Source organism: Colletotrichum siamense (genome assembly GCF_013390195.1).
Source record: "Colletotrichum siamense strain Cg363 chromosome Unknown KSG_Cg363_contig05, whole genome shotgun sequence".
NCBI classification, from domain to species: Eukaryota; Fungi; Ascomycota; class Sordariomycetes; order Glomerellales; family Glomerellaceae; genus Colletotrichum; species Colletotrichum siamense.
Window position 1 is genome coordinate 1,402,123 of NW_023501018.1, and position 18,935 is coordinate 1,421,057.

The 18,935-nt window shown below is 56.5% G+C and overlaps 4 protein-coding genes across 4 annotated transcripts; 1 reads left to right on the plus strand and 3 right to left on the minus strand.

Moving 5' to 3' along the window:
* Positions 1-2,626: 2,626 nt before the first annotated feature.
* On the minus strand, positions 2,627-5,614 carry acrB (putative ubiquitination network signaling protein acrB; the record flags this gene model as incomplete). Its single annotated transcript, XM_036639854.1, has 1 exon — positions 2,627-5,614. The coding sequence occupies one exon, from the start codon at positions 5,612-5,614 to the stop codon at positions 2,627-2,629; it is 2,988 nt and encodes a 995-aa protein (XP_036494970.1).
* A 6,393-nt stretch (positions 5,615-12,007) lies between these two features.
* Positions 12,008-13,261, minus strand: CGCS363_v008006 (uncharacterized protein; the record flags this gene model as incomplete). Its single annotated transcript, XM_036639855.1, has 3 exons — positions 12,008-12,355; positions 12,412-12,633; positions 12,701-13,261. The coding sequence occupies 3 exons, from the start codon at positions 13,259-13,261 to the stop codon at positions 12,008-12,010; spliced, it is 1,131 nt and encodes a 376-aa protein (XP_036494967.1).
* A 341-nt stretch (positions 13,262-13,602) lies between these two features.
* Positions 13,603-14,112, plus strand: lyrm5b (LYR motif-containing protein 5B; the record flags this gene model as incomplete). Its single annotated transcript, XM_036639856.1, has 2 exons — positions 13,603-13,654; positions 13,961-14,112. The coding sequence occupies 2 exons, from the start codon at positions 13,603-13,605 to the stop codon at positions 14,110-14,112; spliced, it is 204 nt and encodes a 67-aa protein (XP_036494968.1).
* A 2,325-nt stretch (positions 14,113-16,437) lies between these two features.
* Positions 16,438-18,348, minus strand: CGCS363_v008008 (uncharacterized protein; the record flags this gene model as incomplete). Its single annotated transcript, XM_036639857.1, has 1 exon — positions 16,438-18,348. The coding sequence occupies one exon, from the start codon at positions 18,346-18,348 to the stop codon at positions 16,438-16,440; it is 1,911 nt and encodes a 636-aa protein (XP_036495209.1).
* Positions 18,349-18,935: the final 587 nt, after the last annotated feature.

Sequence of the window (18,935 nt, forward strand, 5' to 3'; positions counted from 1 at the left end):
CAGCTGACTTGTCATCCAAGGCCAGCTGAAAGGCGCAAATGCAAACGCAAACCCGAAACGTCCGCCTCGTGGGAGAGCACAAGCCAAAAAAAAGCAGAATGTCGTCACTGCTGGTCCGTTACACGGAAATAGAAATCCACCTGGACTGCGCCTTCCACCTCCGGACGATTCGGTGAGCGGCGTTCGGTAAGAGTATGTGAGGCCCCGTGCCGGGATGAATGCTGTTGCGGTCGGTATGCAACAACCGGCGGGCGGGATGGGAACGTCTGGCGATCTGCCGCTGGGGCGAAGACTCCGCAATCGAGGCTCAGCTTGTATGCGAAGAGGATGCTCGAAAGGGGGAGAATCCGAATTATTCAACCCTTGGGAGGATCCAGAAAAAGGGGGCAACAGCTGAACACTTCTACACAGAGCGGGAGGCAACGAGAGAAGGCCGACGATGCGGTGCTACACGCGAAAACAGGCGTCATGTGTCGTCTTTAAAGACAACAACTGCACACTCACCCCCTGGCGGCACCTAGCCTCTCTGCCCATGCACAACAAGCCGACCAAGACACTTTCCACTCATCAATGGACCGATGTATCATTCCGCTATGAATTTAGGTACTCAAGAAGACGCTACCAATGGCCCCAAAAGAATGCTTAAAAAACAGAGACGGCTCCAGCGCGCTGCACCTCCCCCGTCGACCCCCCGCCTCCGTCTCCCATTCGCCGAGCTAAGCCCCGCCCCGTGAGTGGTTGACCCCCTCTTCCAGCGTTCTGGCGCAGGGACCGCCTTGACCCGCGCCGCTCATAGGGTGAGGTGAGGGTGGAGGGGGGGTAAGTCAGCCGGTGGTGGTGGTGGTGCTGCTGCTGGACTCCCTGCGCGTAGCCGAGACGCCGGTCAAGCAACAGCATTGGCCGCGGTAGACTCTCTATTGGCGGATGCATGTGCCTTTTTGTTTCTCTTTCAGTGTAGACAAATCATTATTGACATAGGTATCTCATGCAGAGCTGCAAAGTACATCTATGCATTGTCTACCTCCAATATCCATCTCTTATCCGTACTCGCTCTCCAAGTGGAACACAATCCCAACCAACCACCCCCATCACCCAAAAACTCAATCAATCAAAACATCACCCCATATGCGCGTAGCCGCCGAGAAACGACGCTACCGCTGCTCTAGATCCATCCATCCATCCTCCTCCGTACCTGGTCTACCTCTACCGCCCGCCCCCTGTGCTCCCGTTAGACTATTGTTTTTCTCTCTTCGTGTCCCCAGGCGTTCACATGCTCTGGAAGCCTGCAGATTTGAAGCAGTTTGTTTCGACCACTGGACAGATAACCCCGCTCTATACATTCCAGTGAGTCAACACTTGCAGATGCGAACAAAAGCAGACGCCAACCACCGCCCTTACCCCTCCCTATCGTGAGATCCATCCTCACATTGATGATTCGCCTTTAAACCGCAAACACCCCGCCTCACTGCACGAAAACTTGGAAAGTGTGCAGGTAAAACGAGAAAAAGAGAGTTCCACTTCCAACCGCCCGCAGGACTCGGGAATCACTTTTTCTTCAACGCACGTGAGAGAAGAGGACTGTATCAAACACCCCGGTCCAGGAAGAAGGACGTCCTCGTGAGATTGTCTTCTCGCAAGAGAGGGCGCCTACCGCACCGCAACTTCACCTCGCACAGATCTACAGACGCACAGTCACTGGTATCTAGCCGTACATTCACCGCTTCGTCTCATCGCGACAAGATATGCCTGTCAGCCATTATCCGCCTCATTCTCTGCAAATGTGTAAAAACGTCCCATCTCACCGCAAAACCAAATTCAATGTTCCTAAAAACCTGTCTTGGCCAAAAAACCATCGCACCAACGCCTCACCCTTCGAATCATTTCCCGTCCTGTGTAACCACTCCGCCAGCCGTGGCATGAACCACGGGAACGTACACTATCTACTCCCACCCATCCTATCGCTATCGCATCTTTTCAAGTACGAATTGCCTAACCTTTTTAATGAGACAATTCATCTCGACGGCATCATGACGCCTGGACTTTCCGCTTCTCTACTTCGTCTCTTAGTAACATCATCGTGATAAACAGAAAACGCAATCGATATCACAAAAAAATGACCCATCCCACGTGAACCATCAATCTTCTGTGTTTAAACTCTGCATCTACAGCCAGCTTAATCCGCACCTGCAGCGCGTCAACTCAAAACCCGGCACCGCCGCCGCCGCCAAATCCAACTGCCGGGACCATGCCGGAGCCAAGCCTCTGACTTGAGACGAACCGACAAAAAAAGGACACGAGGGGGGCGCACTCTATCCGCGACGACGCACCCCGGCTGCTTTTCGGGGGACTTGGAGCCGAGCAACGCGTCCGAGGTTTTCACAAGGCCGTCTTCGCGACAACATGACCCACCGCACTCAAATCGTGTCTGCAATGTAGAATGGATATAGTCACAGTGGAATAGACATCACAGCAATTGACACAAGATTCTAAACAATGCAACACTTTTCATTATGAGAAATCGCTACCGACATCCCGTCGAGCTGACGAAATATCCAGCACGCCACGTCCCAAGCCGAGAAAGCTAGACTACCTAAAAACAGAAACAGACACAGACACTTTGCACATCTCAAATCGGACTCGCCGGATCCCGCAAGCTTCCGCTGCCGCTCCCGCTGTGGATACTACTGCCGCCGGAGCCTGCGCCGTCGCTGCGCTGGCGCCGGGTGAACGCAAAGGACACGGGCGTGCGGTGCACCGTGTGCCCGTGCGCCGGCGTGTTGTTGAGCGAGAGGAACTCGTCGCCGTCGCTGGACTGCGTAAACCCGGAGACGTCACTAAGCATCGATGAGGAACGGCCTCTAGCCTTGAGAGACACCGTGCTCTGATGCGCCGGCGGGAATCCCCAGACAGCAGACGCCGTCGTCGCGGGCAGCGGAAGCGTCGAGCCAGGGGCAGTCGTCGCTGCGGTGGGCCACATGGACGCTGCCGGGACCGTGAACTGCGACGCTCCGGCGGGAGAGGGGGTCCAGGAAGGCGCGGCAGGGTTGTACAAGGTAGACGGAAGCTGGGCTGGCTGACGCTCGACAAGATCGAAAGGCATGGTCGCGGCGGTGGCGTTGTTAACGTACTCGTGGATCTGCTGAAGACCCGCCAACAGCGCGTTGACATCGTTCTGCTTGTTCATGTTGGCCGACCGCAGTGTTTCGATGCTGCCGAGGAAGTTGTTCTCAATCTTGGAACTGTCCGCCTGCCAGGCGGCGCGCGCTTGGCGTCTTCGCTCGGCCTCGTCCAGACCACGGTTGTTGGCGTCAGTAATACGGCCCAGTTCGTTGTCCACCTTGGCGATGCGTGCCGCGATCTTGTTCCGCTTCGTCTGCATGGCGGCTTGCTCATCTTCCTTGACCTTCACAGTCTTGGCGATGCCGGCCTTGTAGTCCTTAAACTCTTTGGATGCGGTGTCAAAGACGGCCTTCTCGGCGGTCCATTCCTTCTCCGTCTGTCTCTTGCGCTCGTAGAGTCCATCGGGTGCTTTCTCAAACGCCTTGAGCTCTGCGTCGAGCTGGGCCGTCTCCTTCTCGGACTGAGCTTTCGTGGTCTCCTGCTGGATGATCTTTTGCCTGTGCTTGTCGTCGTTGCTGCCTGCCGTCTGAATCATGTTGTCGAGCTTGTCATTCTCCTTCTTGAGCGACGTAGTCTTGCTCTTCCACTCCTTGCGCAGCGCCTTGAGCCTGGACTTCTCCTCCGCCAACCGGTCGTTGTTGGCTTTGATGGTGCTCTTCAGCGTCGTCGCCGGCGAGTCGGGGCGGAGGGATTGAGGCGTGCTCACGGGCGGGTTGACGGACCCTTCCTGGTCTTTGTTGGGCGCAAAGGAGGTCCGGATACTCGTGGAAAAGATGACTCTGTTCGTGTGGGTGTCAACAAACTCGCAGACGTACTTGGACAGCGGCCGCAGCCCATAGATGTCCCCGCACCAGCGATGGTGGCCGAGGTGCTCATCTTGAGCTTCGTCCTGGATACGGTAAATGCGTGTTGGCTGCCAAAAGGCATTGTTGACCCGGACGTAGAAAGGCTTTGACGTGTCGACGCCCGCCGGTCGCGCAAGATGTCCGTTTCCGGCAGTAGGGCTATCGGGGAAATGGCTGGTGTTGAAGCATACTTCGTCGTGCCCGATGTAGGATATCCAAATCTGTTCGGCTTGACTGTCAAATGGGGCGTTCCCCAGGTTATGAATGTCGGTAGCGTTTGAGCCGGCTGACTCAGAAGTCGCGTGTGATAACTCGTACTCCTTAACCATGACAATTTTGGTGCTCGCCAGAGCCGCCCATAGCGGCTGCTGGAGACGCACCTGTGTGCTTTGTTTTCGCTTCTTTTTTGTAGATGATACTGCTGCATTTTGTTGGAAGGTCGCATCGCTGTCGGGCGTGGCAAATCCGTTCTCCGTCGCTGTGTCGGTAGCGTACGACTTGCCGGCTTCGGGATCTGTTATGCTGTGGGCTGATGCGCTCCCTTTTTCTCGTCTCAAATACCACTCTCTAATATACCGGACTATACCCTGCGTCAAAATATGTATGGCGAGGATGCTCTTGATCCACCCATGCGGCCCCCTCTTATCGAAGCCGCGGGTGAAGGATTCTAACGGATCGTCGGAATCAGGAGAGAATCGCCAGTTTGCAGGGAGGAACTTTGTAGCTCGAGACCAGTGGAACCTGGAGCCGCGGAGAAGATGAGACCCTATGACCAGAAGAAAGCAGCTAGTAACACTCCGAGATGCGCCTTCCCTGGTGTTCGATCCGCCACCGAGCGTGGCAGCGATGACGGGCTTCGCAAAGTCGAGGATGGCAAGCTGCATGGGCGGCCACAGAAAGAGCCAGACCAGCAAGATAAACACGTCCATGCAAAGCACCGTGACCAGGGAAGGCATGGTCGAATTGTAGTCAAAGATCTCGGCCAGGTTGATGTTCATTCCAGAGCTGGTGGTAACGGGCGGGACAAAGGTGAGAAAGGTAAAGACCATGTAGATACCGGAGAGGGCGACGGGAGGGACCTGCATCAGAAGAATAAGAATGGCGAGGGTATCGTAGAGGGGAAGAGCTCTCAGGACGGTGGCGGCAAACTCGATAGGACCGCCTGGATCGCGGTGGACGTCGGCATTCTTGGTGGCGTTGACATCGATCTGGCGGTGGTTCGTGTCGACGGCGCCGTTGCCCATGTTGGAAGCGAGAGACTCAGAGGACGACGTCTCGGAGCAGCCGCCTAGCGAGCCTCGCCTGGCAGATGCGTCGCCGTTGCGGTGGTCGGGAGGCATGGTATCGATCGTGGCACCGGGGGCCGGGTTCTTGAGATGTCCGTTGGAGGAGCCGTTGGGCAGGGGCGATGGGAGAGCCGAGGCAGATGCATTCTGGTCTGGCGGCAGACGGGAGTTGGAAGCAGAGGTCGAGGTCGAGGTCGAGGCAGAGGCAGAAACAGAAGCAGAAGGGTTCGGGTCGAGGTTCGGCTGACTCTTCTTGTTGGAGACTCGTTTGGCGGGGCCTACAAGACCATTTTCGTGCCTGGTGTCGCGTTGGTTGGCGGCGGCGCCTTGCTGTCGCTTCGCAGAACTCGAAGCACGAGGCATGCGCAGCGCCTTGTTCTGCTGTGGACCGACCCGGGAGCCTGTAGAGGCAGGTCGGGAGGGCCAGCAGCACGACTTGGACTGGTCTGGATGCTGGAGCGATCTCGTGTCCCGTCTCGAGGGCGACCGGGAGAACAGCGGCTGTTGAGAAACTATGCACTCGACGCAAGGGTGAGGGCAGAGCCGCAGAGTGTCTGGAGGGGTCCGTGGGGCCTCATGCGTCGTTGAGTTACGGTTGTGTAGGTTTCTAAGGGATACCGAGGGAGTGGTGATGTTGTGGAATTGGGTGGTGGTTTTTTTTCCGGTCCTGAGACGGAGAAGAGAGCGTGGTTGGTGGTGGTGGTGGTGGTGGTGGTGGTGGTGGGAAGGCGACAAGGTGGGTGGATAGGCAAGGCGAAGTTTAAGCCAAAAGGTAAGAATTTGGGGGTGCAATTATTACGCGGGAAGGGAAGGGTTCGGCAGGTGGGCAGGCTTGGGGGGAGCAGCTAACGAAATTGTTAACAGCGTCTGTGAGGTGCACTGCCGGGCGTGTATGGGGCGGCAAAGGTTCGGGTAAGAGCCGAGCCGAAAGTGAGCTGGCGAATTGGGGATCGAATGAATCGAATCGAAATAGGAGGTCGTATGAGGGGAGCAAGGCAAGAGGGGCGAGAGAGGAAAAAATAGCTGAGTGAGCGGGCAGAAGAGACGGAGAGCTGAAAGAATGGAATTTGCAGCTGTGTGCTGTAGGTATTGTGTGTGTTTGTGTGTATGCAGCAGCGTATGCAGCGTGCAGTGTCAGATGCAAAGTTCAGACAGTCAGCAGCCAGCAATAGCAGCAGCAATAGCAGCTAACGGCGGTCTGTCTGGCAGTGGCAGCAGGAGCACACTGGCAGTCAGAGTCAGTGTCAAGTGACAGCGCCTTATTTTTGGGGTTTCTTCTCTTTTCCCTTCTTCTGGTTTTTTTTATTTGGCCGTCTCGGGACATTGAAAGGTGGGAGTGGGAGGCGCCTCGCTTCAAGTTTATTCAAAAAAGGACGTGGGAACAGGACCAGAGCAGGGATGGCGGATGGTGCGGGAGCCGCCCCCCTCGCACTGTCTGGCCTTGGCTCGTGGTACGTACTGCGTTAGCGTCTTTCTTTTTCCTCCTGACGAGGACGACGAGTGGACTGCAGAGTGTGGATTGTGGGGGGCAGCTGAGTCTCGGGTCGCGCCATTGGTCCAGCTGTCTCCTGAGCGTTCCGCCCCTCCTTCTTCTCCTTCCCCCGATCAGAATCAGCAATCAGGATCAGGATCTCGGATCTTCGACCTGGCAGGTACTTTTGACTCGGCCAAACTATGCCTAGCTCAAGGGGCAATTTCGTCCGACAAGCTTGTACCTTGGGGTACCCCCGACCGAGGCAGCCGCCAACGCCCATGCAGCACGCCGCGCTAGACACTGAGCGACGATACGCGGAAGGTGGCCACTGGTTAGCATTACCTGAGGTAGACAATAGGCATTGGATTGGACATTGGACATTGGATCATGTCCAGTCAAACCAGACCAGACGTAGGGACTTTGGTGCTGAGTTGGCAGCAGACGAGCTTCCAATCAATCTTTTGAAAATCAACAATCCAACTCAGCCCTCCCCTCTTCGTCTCTTCCGAGGCCTGCTGCGGTGGTGCAGCAGCGCATTGCATGCATCTGCTCCAGGCCCTGGCAAAAGATGGACCCAGACGGAACGGAAAACGCGCAAGCAAGCAAGTGATCCTGCATCGGTATCCGTCCTTGGCCTGGCTGTCCGTCCCGTACGAGCAGCCCGTACCTTAATGTACGAATCACGCACCTCAGCTTGGTCTGCAGGCCGTAGGGCAGACAGGGCGCTGGGCGGTAGAGTATCCGCAGCCGCCCTGAAGCGCGGCAACAGAGTAAAAATAGCAGTCAGTTACTGTTGTTGGAACTCAAGCAAAGGGCAGAGGCTGAGTTGCGAGTTTCCATTGTCAGAGTAAAGAGTTTGAGCAAGTCAAAAGACTCTGCCCAGGTCCCTACCGATGCACCTCACATACCGTAATTTGACTGACAACGGTAACTCAATTGCCTTCCACGTTGCAAATGGCTCCTGCACCCAAACCGCTGCTTGTGCCTACCTACCTCGAAAGGGCAACCACGGCCATCGGCCATGCTCCTGCCAGAAGGCGCATGCAAGATAACTTCTCGCCTTGCACCTTCCTTCCTCCTAGCTGCAGAGGTCCTTCCTCGCATACAACTGACATTTTCATCCATCATGGCATTCCTCATCGACACTCTTTTTCTTCAACGGCTTCGTCCTGCCAACCAACAATTCATCAGAGACCCAACCACCACCCAAGAAAAATGTCAGGTCTTGCACAGGACACCCCCGTCGACGCTCTCTTCCCTCTTTCGTCCCTAGTTCGGCCCCGTCGTCTTTTCTTCTCGTCTTGTTCGCGGCTTCCATCTCCCATCCATGCTGTCAATCCTCCGCAGCATCCATCATCGTTGTTCATTGCTCGCATGACGACCCTGCCCACCGCAGAGAAGAGACGGCACCGCCTCCAATCACCCTGAATGCCCGCCGCAACCATGTTTTCGGTCTGTCGGCTTGCCCTACCGAAGCCTTCACCGCACAGTATCCCCGAGTCAGCTTTCTTGCTCTCATCCCGGCCGTGCCAACCTCAGTTCAGGGTAATACCGACGCATGTTAGCCCTCTGGTCTCGCTAACCATCAACCAAGGATAACCAGGACGAATTACCAAGGACGAGAGCACCAAGTGCGCGGTACCAAGCGCTTCCATGACACTGCACATGAGCGCAACCAAATATCAAGGCCTACCAACTACCGTCACCGCCAACTACCGTTGCTTGCCGTATCCAGCAGGAGACCAGCCCATCGTCGTCATTGCACATGTCGAGCCAACTCTATCCGTACCCTCGCCCTTGGCTGCACCTCCTTGTCAGCACGCGACTGGGCTCTCCCCGCCTCCATCTGCCCATCGCAGACCCCGCGCCATCCAGATTTGCTTATCAGAAAAGGAAAAAAGAGACACGAGGGCACTCCATCGACAGCCATCGCCTGTCCGCCGTGCCCGAGTCTTTTGCGGTGAACTGTCGGTTCCCAATTGCTCCCCCAGCCGCAGGACGACGATCAGCAATGCAGCTCCACACCACTCAATGTGCAATGCACTCGCTCGTCTCGTACACTCACTCGTACCGTACAGTGCAGCAGCAAGCTTGCTCTCCGGCGGAAGATCAACTCGCCCCAAAAGTACAGTGCTTCCACTCGCCGTCGTCGGCTTCCCCCTTTGAGCAGCACCCGCCATTGGTCCTTGCACGCACCTGTAATCACTGTGCGTGCTTCGCACTGCGACTGCATCTGCGTCTGCATCTGCCTCCGACGCTCGGTGACTCGCCGTCCCAGATCAACATCGTGAGGCCGACCACCGGGGCCGCGCCAAACGCCATCGGCGAGGTACGAGGCACGTAGCGTGGAGACGAAACCAAGAAACCTGGCAAAACGGGTGCCATGACCCCTTGAGCGCCTCGCACAGTGGAAAGCATGATGAGCATTGGCGGCGACGCATGGCCACTAGCGGCTTACCCGCGACTTTTGTTCGTCCGCCGCTAGCTAGCCTGGCCCTCGCTACAGTGCAACCGAACACTACGGCCCAGTCTCTAGTCCCAGGGCCAGAGACATTCCTGCTTGTCGTGTTCCAAGCAAGTCACGGTTGCCATCACGCCGTCCGACATGCGAACAAGGTGGACGGGATGGGAGCATCGTCGGTGGACCTGGACCTCAACTGTGACAAGCCGGCGGCGGCAGACGACTGACATTCGAATGCGCAATGCGCACTCGTCTCGTCCTGTCTCGTGGTTGACAACGCACCATCACACACGCAAGACGCAATGCTGCTGCTACTGCACCTGCTGCCTCCCACCCGTGCCCCTCGCCCTATCAAGAATGACGATAGGCTTGGGGGTTTAATTTCCTGCGTCGATCTTGGACCAGGACAGGAATGCCGCTTGCATGCTTCTCTGCACTCTGCATCTGTTGCGGCGGCACCCACCACCCACAGCAACTCATGGTGGTCCAGACGACGAGCGATGAACCGGACGAGCCCTGCAGTTGCACACGCTGTGCTGTCTGGCCTGTCGTCGAGAGATCCGCATGGCTGTTTTCGACCCGTCGCAGGCCCTAGACAAAGACCGTCGTCGCCCTTGTCTTTGTCAAACCTTCTGCCAGTGGCGTTGGTCTCCTTTGATTCGAAACATAACAAACCATTTCTGGAAAAATGCAAGACAGCGCTGCTCCTCTCCTTCTCAGGCCTCCGAACGACCCGGCGAGACATCGAACGGATGCCGGTTGCTGACCGCTCCCGATGCTTCGCCCGCAGTCAACCAACATTACCCTTACCTTCTTGCAAGCCAACGGAACTCGCGGGGCACTCGAGATTGGATCGAACGGAGAATCTCACACGCGGTGCTCGACCTCGGCGTAGTGTACGGTGCCAGCAGCATTGCTTGCAGGGTCAAGCTTTTTTGCCGCCATATCCACCTGTTTAGCTAATTATCCTCCGATTAGCACGTCGTAACGTGCCGAAAGAAAGGAGAGAACAGTCCAGGAAGATGCAGCGCTCAGCAGAGCAAGCACACCCTATCCCGGCTGCTGCCCTTCACTTGACAAGTCACAGCAGAGGGAATTGGCAAATGCAACCTGAGGGCCTCAGCTACCCCCACTTCGTCCCCCAGGTCTTGAGCATAAACAACGAGAAAGGAAAAGGAGCTAGGCGCAGAGCGGTAAAGCAAGTCGATCTGCCTGTCGGCATTTGGCCGTTCCCAGCCTGCTGCCAGATTGCCTCCCATGTCACAGCCCATTCAATCCAGTGGACTGCTGACTCGGAATGTCGTGGAGAGCAATTTGCAGTCGCGATGTCTGATTCGTGGTACCGACGACAATCCTCCCAGAGAGTCAGTGGCACGGCCGTCCTGCGGGGGGCTCTAAGCTTGTTAGAGTTGTGCTGGCGAGGACGACGAACGAGATGCGATGTCACCTACGAATAAGTATTGCGCTGTTGACTATCGACTGTTGACTGTGATTCTTCAGGATCTGTCCAATCATCGACCGCCTGCAGCAGCATTCCAGAGGACCATCGCCTGATCTAACATCGAGACTACTCGGGAATAAACTTCAGGGCGCCAGCTTCCTGCAGTGCAGCACGCCTCCCATGCAACTCAGAGGGCTTCACCCCTCCCTCCGCTTCCTCCTGGTCACCTCCCCTCCATCTCGTCGAGAGCAAATAAAGCTTGGCAACCTACGGGCATGTCGGGCCGTGATTGGTGCCCTGCAGACCGTTATATTTCTGCGGCTGCTTAGCGGGGTTGATGAACCCCTCGAAGTCACCCTTCGCACTGTGACACCCAATCTCGAAGGCGGTCTGGCCGCGAGGAGCTGCCCCTCGATGGCGGCGCACACATTTGCACGGCGACGTGAGGCGACACAACGTAATAGCGCCAGGGCAGCTCCGAGCGATGCGGATCTCTCGGTGGGCTTGCGACCCTTTAAAGCCAGTCTGAATTTTGCAGCGCCAGACAGTGGACACGAGACCGTCTCGTCGTGGACCATGACCGAGAAGACTTTTCTTTGGCAGTGAATTATTGGCAGAATTTTCAGGAGAATTTTTCTCTGCTAGCCTCGCCGAATTTCTCGTCCCGCCGAACTGGATCCGTCCCGTGATGGGGCCCGGAGTCACGCCGGCAGGGTAGGAAGATTTCCTTGCGCAATCCACAAGGCCTATTCACTTGGGGGATACCCTTTTCATCCGTACCAATCACCACCCGCCAATCATACAACAGCATCCATGTCATGTCTGCGCTTCCAGCCAATGTTGCGTTGAGATCAGATATCACAAGTATTCATGTTTGACCATGGCGTGCTTTCAACATTGTCGCATTTGTATCACGCAGGACAGTTCTTATCATTGCAGTTCACGGAAGGTTTAAGCGGCTGTCGCCTGCTTGGCCGTGAGCCGACTATGGCTCGCAGTATGACCAGAGACCATGCGAACGGCTCCTGATGCTTTGGACACTCTGCGGCTAGCGCAAATGATATGGCATTCGCGTTTGAGATCCGCCAGGTCTTGTAGGAACCTCAATTCTTGCCTCCTCTCTTCGGCGGGGGATCGTACTGTCAATGAGGTCCACCAGGCCACTGCAAGCAACAATCCACAACTTTGCACTTGGCATTGGCTGGCCAAGACACCAATAGACATCGTCCAGATATCTCGACGCCGTACTTCTGGCAGAGGTGCCCTGGCTCTGGTAGATACTGGATCTGGTTAGCATCGAGGGATACTACCCCTTGGATTTATATCCTCGTGGGAAGTTGCTTGTTGCTGTCGAATGGGCCGCTCGGGTTTCAGTGTATCTCAAGCCGACGAAGCACTGCCCAAGTCCTCGACCGCATCCGCCCTATTCCAAGTCTGCGACTCCAGTATGCGGATCGCGTCTATCAAGTCTCTGCCCTCCTGCCAGACCTCGGGCGTCTCATGATTCAGCATGCGTTCCATCTCTTCCGCGAACCAGCGGGTTGACTTGCCCTGCAACTGTTTCCGGGGGTAGAGAAACACCAGTGTGACTTTTGCGTTCACGAGAAAAGCGTTGGCCGAATGTGACCATAAGGCCACGTCGAGAATGAACTTGACACGGCGATCCATCTCAGTGAAGCTCTCCAAACGGGTATACAGAGAGATGTTCTGCGTTTTACGTGTCCGATCCTGTGCAATCATTTAGCCCTCTTCGGGACAACGCCCTTTTAGTAAACTAAACTCACGTAGCGCAAGTTCGACGGCCATTGCATGTTTTGGATGGCCAGCGGCGACACCGGCTTATGGATCAGCGAGTGGGAATCAACCTTCCAGGCCTTCCGTTGCATTCGTTGAATCTGATCCCATTTTGCCTGTACGTCAGAGGTGGAAGTCGAAGCGACGTAGTCGAGATATCGCAAGACGGCCACCTCAACCAATTTCGGGAGTGGAAATGGTCGCGGGATTCCCTGCAAGATTGATTAACAGGGTCAGTGATGAGCGCGTCAAGTTTTGGGGGGCTTCATTGCTTCTCACTCCGAACGTCTTGGACAAAGGCTCGAGCTGGATTCTCTTCGTCATGTCCAGCCTTTCTGTATACACGGCCTTGGGGTCCACGACGGCGTTGGACCGAGCCATTTGCAGTCGAGGAAAGTCCTTTGCGATCTGGCGTACAAGACGGGCCGCCACAGCGACCTGCTCCTCGTTGCAGCCAAACATGAGGCATTTCCCGATGCGCTTGAGAAAGAAGCTGGCGTTGAGGTATTGCGGCGCGGGTTTCGGTTTGAGCAGGAGCTTGTCGATTGTTTCTTTCGCGGTCAGCCCGTCATCTGGTCTTGATGGAAGCTCGTATTCGACTTCGTCAACGTCTTGGACAGCTGCCAGGTCGGCCGCTTCCGCCTGATCGAGAGCCAAGAGGAGGTCTTCAGTGGCGTTCCGCAACTCTGCCGGCTGGGGGTTTGTGATGCTGCTGGCTTGGCTGTACGGTCGGGGACTCGATACTGCGATGCGGAGGGCGGCAGCGGAAGGGGTCTGGCGAGCGAGGAGGAGTGCCGGGCGTCGTAGCAGCGTTGTGCGAGCTGCCCTCGCGCAGAACATTTCGTCGATTATCGGCTTCGTGCGTCGATTTGGTATGCGCCAGCGGATCGATGGTTGGTTTCTGTCGCGAAGCTTGAAGCCGTAGATCGGGCCAGAGCAGCGAGGGACCTGGCTGGCGACTGATAAGATAAGGAGCTGAGCTTTGGTGCGGCCAATTGGAGAAGCGGATTGGCGGTGCTGTGGGGCCGCAATTGGACGGAGGGGTGTTGCATCATTCGTCAAGGATCCGACCTCATCGCCACGGAACCGACGACATCCCGGCGGCGTTGACCTACACCATCAGCTATCCCGTCGCAGACTGAATTCTGGATTGCTTACGCGGTAGCATTCGGCAATTCGAGATGAGCTCCCTAAATCTTGAGTTGAGGAGGCGGGTGATTACCATTTACAAAGGTTGGTGGGCTTTCATCCTTGCTTGCATATTGGTCTTGTTCAAGGGCCGTCTTGGGTGTCAATGACTTATACCTGCTCATGAGCGGCACGCAACGTTGCCTACAATACTTCCCGTGGATACACGCAAGAGTCGTCAGATGAATGAACGGGGCATGTGAGCTTGACGTTCTCAGTCACCGGAAACCGTCAAATCACATCAAATCAAGCTTGAATCCTGCTGCTCGGTTCTAAGGCCCATCGTCCTCAACCAGTTGCCACTTACGATCACATCATTATTACCTCCAAACGTCGCTAATGAGCCCATAGAACTCCTTTTCCTCGGACGCGAGTACCCCCTCGGATATGACTACTTCCGCCCACGCCTACACCGGGCCTTCAGCGCCAACGCGGGGCTGAAAGACGAAGAGGCGATCGAGAAGGGCATCCAGAGGGCCGAGTTTGTGAAGAAGGGTAGGTGATGCTCCATTCGTCTTGTGTCTTCACATCCAGTACTGTCCTCCCTTTTTCCCGTCTGTCGCCTCGCGTCTTTTCTTCTACCGGGCCGTCTAGGTCATTACTTTCACTATTATCAAGGCCTCTGTGGACTGTTGTCAAGTTGTCAAGTGACGTCGTCCAGTGGGCAGGTCTGCCGTGTTCGCTGTTAGACGCGGTTTGGTTGGTGGTTTACCTGGAGTCACTGCAATCCCCCTTCCTCATTTCTATTTTCCTGGAGCACCAGGTGGAAGCTACCTCGCATACTGGCCTGGTCGACGGTTTCCCTGCACGATCCTCATCTTCAAACTTCGACCTTGATGACTACTATTGTTCAACAAGTGCCGACCCAAGTTGGACTCTGATTCATTCTTTCTACGCTCTCGGCAAGATGGGATTGTGTTCTTGGCTGGGGGGGTCATCAGCGTCATCATCTTTACCGCTATCGGACAGGCATTGTTTTCTTGTTCCTTGGACGTCGATACCTCGAGGATACTTCTGAGTCTAGGTCCACGAGGTGTGTCTCCATTTAGAGGATACGCTGTATGCACAACACTCCCCTGCGGACTTCCATCTGGCGCTGATGCCAATTTCTCTTTCCTCCGAGTCGAGTTCAGAACACTCCTTCCTCGGCTGTCCGGATCTCCTGGTAGATGGCTCATCCACGACAAGGTGTGCTCGTATCTCAGCCCAGAAGCTATGTGTCTTGGGTGACGAGAAGCCCGAGGGCCAGGCCCAACCGGCCCAGCGTCGATGTTGAATGAGAACCCTCTCGTTTCGGCTTCACCAGCACCTTTAAGAGCCGCCCCTCAAGAGATTGTCCCTCCTCCGCTGGCTTCAGCTGGAACCACGGCACTCCTCCGAGAAACTTGGCCAAGCCCCCAGCACACGGTCTTGCTCCCGAGGAAGCAGTGTCACGGGGCTCAACCAACACGAAAGACATCCTCAAACCCCACTGTCCGCTGAAAATCCGGACTAAGAACCGCATTTCCATGCGGCACCTCATGGCCGTGGCGTACCAGCACGCTCAGACTGGTGCTTATCAACGACCAACCCACGTAGAGCCTCACGACTCCAGAGAGAAATAGAGCAAAACCCGAACCAAAGGATGACCTGCAACAACCGCTCCTGTCTCAAGAAACAAGTCCCGGCAAAAAAAAAAAAAACTCTCCACCATTCGACAACATGGACACATCCGATGTCACTGTCGCATACCATCCCGTTCTCGAGTCAAGATATCCAGCGGCAGCCGGACCTACATCTCGACTTTCTCGACACACCAGCGGGCCGTGGGGGCTTTTCGAGCCCCTCACAGCCGCAGGAGATATCACAACGTCATGTACATCACAGTGTCAAGCGACACAACATGTTCCCCTTCATCAACACGCCCAACATACTTTCAGCCCTCCATACCCGTCCCTCATGACCCCCGTCCCAGGAGAAGAAGTCGCTTCCCAAAAGCCAGTTCCACATCATATAACCCCTCGAGCAAAACACCAACCTCATCTCGCCTCGCACAGGGCCATCACCCTTCACAAAGAAACACAGAGCCCAGCGGCCCACATCTCCCGCAACTCCTGAACGTCAATCCATCCATATCTCACTCCCTTGCCCCGTTCCCACCTCCCCTACCTGAACATCGTCGAGCAAGATCACTCAAAGGCCAATGCTAACCACTCCCCCCTTCTAGAAATCGAAGCCTTGTAAGTTTGAACTCACCCTTTTTGTTTCCGCACCCTTTGTGGATTCACGCTGGGGAGGGGACCGAGACCGCCCTACCCACCCCTGTCGCCACGCCTTCCTCATGTCGATCTCACTTGAACACGCGGAATCGTCCCCGCCGCAAGCACAAGCTCCATATTATTCCTGCCACGTGAGCGAGCATCTACCGGTCGAAGTCCCATGTCCCCTTTCCCTTCCCCCACCTGCCGCACTATCGAAAGATCAACTTCAGGTCAATACGTCGCTTCACATGTCAATAAGTCAAGATGAGATATAGGTGTATGTAAATATTGGTTGATATGTGATGTAGATTGATGATGGGGGGTATCTCGATGTTGAACTGCACACTTCAACCGTTCCTCTGCCTCTGCGCTTTTCCTTGCTTCTGTTTCTGTGTCTTGCTGTTGCTTTGCAACTGATTGGCACGCTAACGATCCCACAGGTACTACCTCAAACGATACCGAACGCTGAGGAAGCGGTATGTTCCCGGGGCGTGATGGTCGCCTCAAGCGGGGAGGATGAGATGGTCCTGTGAGATAGCTCCAATAGTAATGCAATAAAAACCTTTCGTTTCATCAAGCCGTGCTTCACTACTTCCTCCTCGCCCACCATGCGCCTACCTCCAGGCACTCTCCCCAACTCGTGCCGTTCTCCCTGGTCAAGTCGTTCATCATCTTGCCAAGCCAGCCATCCCACTCGTCCTGGCTCTTGCCCGAGGTCTCTCTAAGGAGCGGCTCCAAGCTCTGGATCTGCTGGACGACGGTCGTCAGCGCCGTGCGGCGGAGGGCCGCCTGCGCGGGCGTGAGCGTCTTCTTCTGCGAGTCCGGCTTGGACTTGCCCTTGCCCGTCTCGATGTACGACTTGCCATCCTTGGTGACGACACCGCCGACGCCCTCGCGCTCCCAGCGGACTTCCGATAGTGGGATCGCCAGGCGGCGCGATTGTATGTCCTTGAGCACCTCGCACTCCTGGATGAGCGCGGGACCGATGATTGTGCACGGCACGGGGCTGAGGTTGCGCGACTCGAGCGCGCGGTGGGCCCACGAGTTGTATTCGACGAGGTAGTTGTTCAGCGGCGCGCTGAGCGGTGTCTTGGAGGACAGGGGGTATGCGCCGAGCGCCACGGCGGCGGCGCCTTCTGGGGTGTCTAGGGCCAGTGGCGCGGCGTGGGGCCGGAGCATGCGAATCTGGTGGTCACTGTCCCAGAATTCAATGGTGCCGCCAGGGCGCAGGATGCGGATGTACTCGTCCATGGTGGACTGGACGGAGTGCGGGCTTGTCACTACCAAGCTGGTGTCCTTGACCATGATCAGGTCGAATTCGCCGTCGGCAAAGGGCCAGGGCATCGTGCGCATGTCATGCTGTACATAGCGCCACTTCATGTCGCGATCCACGTCGCCGGCGGTTGCGCCCATGGGACCAATATCCATGCCGGTGTACTCGGTGTCCGTGTGGCCCTTTCCCTTGAAGTAGCGGAAGCACATTTGACTCCAGAAGCCGGAGCCGCATGCCATCTCGAGCACGCGACTTGGTGGTTTGACTTCGTTTCCCTGTGAGCACAATGGCGAGCCAAAGACTTGAATCAGCATGAGCGTGCGCATTGACTGGCGATGCAGCTCGACCAGATCGACGGGCAGCGGGTAGGGTAGGGAGTTGTCGGACAAGTACTGGCGCCCATTCTTCAAGACGAAGGGACGCGAGGCGTCGAACGACGAAGTGGGGTCGGTCGAGGTCATTGTGCGGGCCGAGATGGACGCTGTTGAAGGCGCGGCCGAGGACAAGCTATCTGTGCGGGAGAAGGGCAAAGTGCCTGTCGCCTTGGCGGCAGTCAAATGACGACCCGAGATGTCCATGTCGAGCATGGCGACATGTTTTATCTCCGTGGGAGTGAGGCCCGTGGTGCGGGGTGTCGGAGGGGAGGCGAGCGCGAACTTGGCGTAGGAGCTCAAGCTGCCGCTTTCCTTGCGGAGGCGCGCCGGCGCTCTAGAGCGGAGGGAGCCGAAGCCGTGGTCGCCGGCAGCACGTGTCTCCTGGAGCGAGTGGTGGTGCTTGTGCTTGAGCTTCTTCGGCGACGATGGCGAGGACGGCGCGCGCGAGTCGGTGGGAGACGCTGTCTGCGGGATCGAGAGGGTGGTTGACGTGGGGGTGATCGAGGTCTCGTTAGAAGATCGTGACGCAGAAGAAGAAGAAGAAGTGCGGATATGCTGCAAGCGAGTGGAGGGGTGGTGCTGGTGGTAGTGGTGTTTTGTCCTGCTCGTGGGCGGTAGGCGGGACGAGTCTGCGGGATTTGCCTTTGAGATTGGCGGCGTGGAGGCAGCTGTTGGTGTTGGTGGTTGTGCTGCTGCTGTTGTTGCGGCAGACGAGGTGTTTTTGGGCTGGTTGGAGGTTGCTACTGCAGAAGAGTTGGAACTGGAGGGCGTCGCCTTCGCCCTTCTCGAGTCGGGGAGGTGAGAGAAGACGGGAGGTAAAGGGGCGAGACTGGTGTACATGTATTGAGACATGTTTGCAGAATCTGTTTCTGTTTTCTGGGGCGGTTGGGTCCCCCGTGGTCCCCGTGGTGCCTTGGGGTGGTTTGGGCGGTTTGGGTCTGTCGGGTTCTTGGTCTTGGACTTGGGTCCTCTCTGCCCTGGTCTTGACCCTTCTGGGACCGGGAGGAGGACAACGAGACCCAGCTCGCAGATGGGAGCTCCAGTCTGAGTGGACGGGGCCCTCGAATCGAGAGAGTGGTTTTTTTATTTGGTGGAGGAGGAAGATTGGGTGTGACTTTGACCACTGCGACGTTGCTGTTCTTTGGTGGCCAGTGTATCCTCCTCCTTCTCTCTCTGTCGGCGGGTGCGTCTAGGTTTGCTGTAGGGAGACGTCAAGGGTGGGAGGGGGGAGGAATTTGGGAGGGGAGGGGGTGTGTCGGTGGAGGGGAGCACCGGGGGGGAAAGGATTTTGAAGGGGGGAGAAGGGGAGGGGAAGGGGGATGTTTTTTTAATTTAGCATGCCCGTCCACCGGAAAGTAGAGCGAGGTACCGCGCCTGTCCCGTCTTGTCCTGTCCACCGTCCCGTTGTTGTCCGTTGGGTGTGTGTAGGTACTTGGACG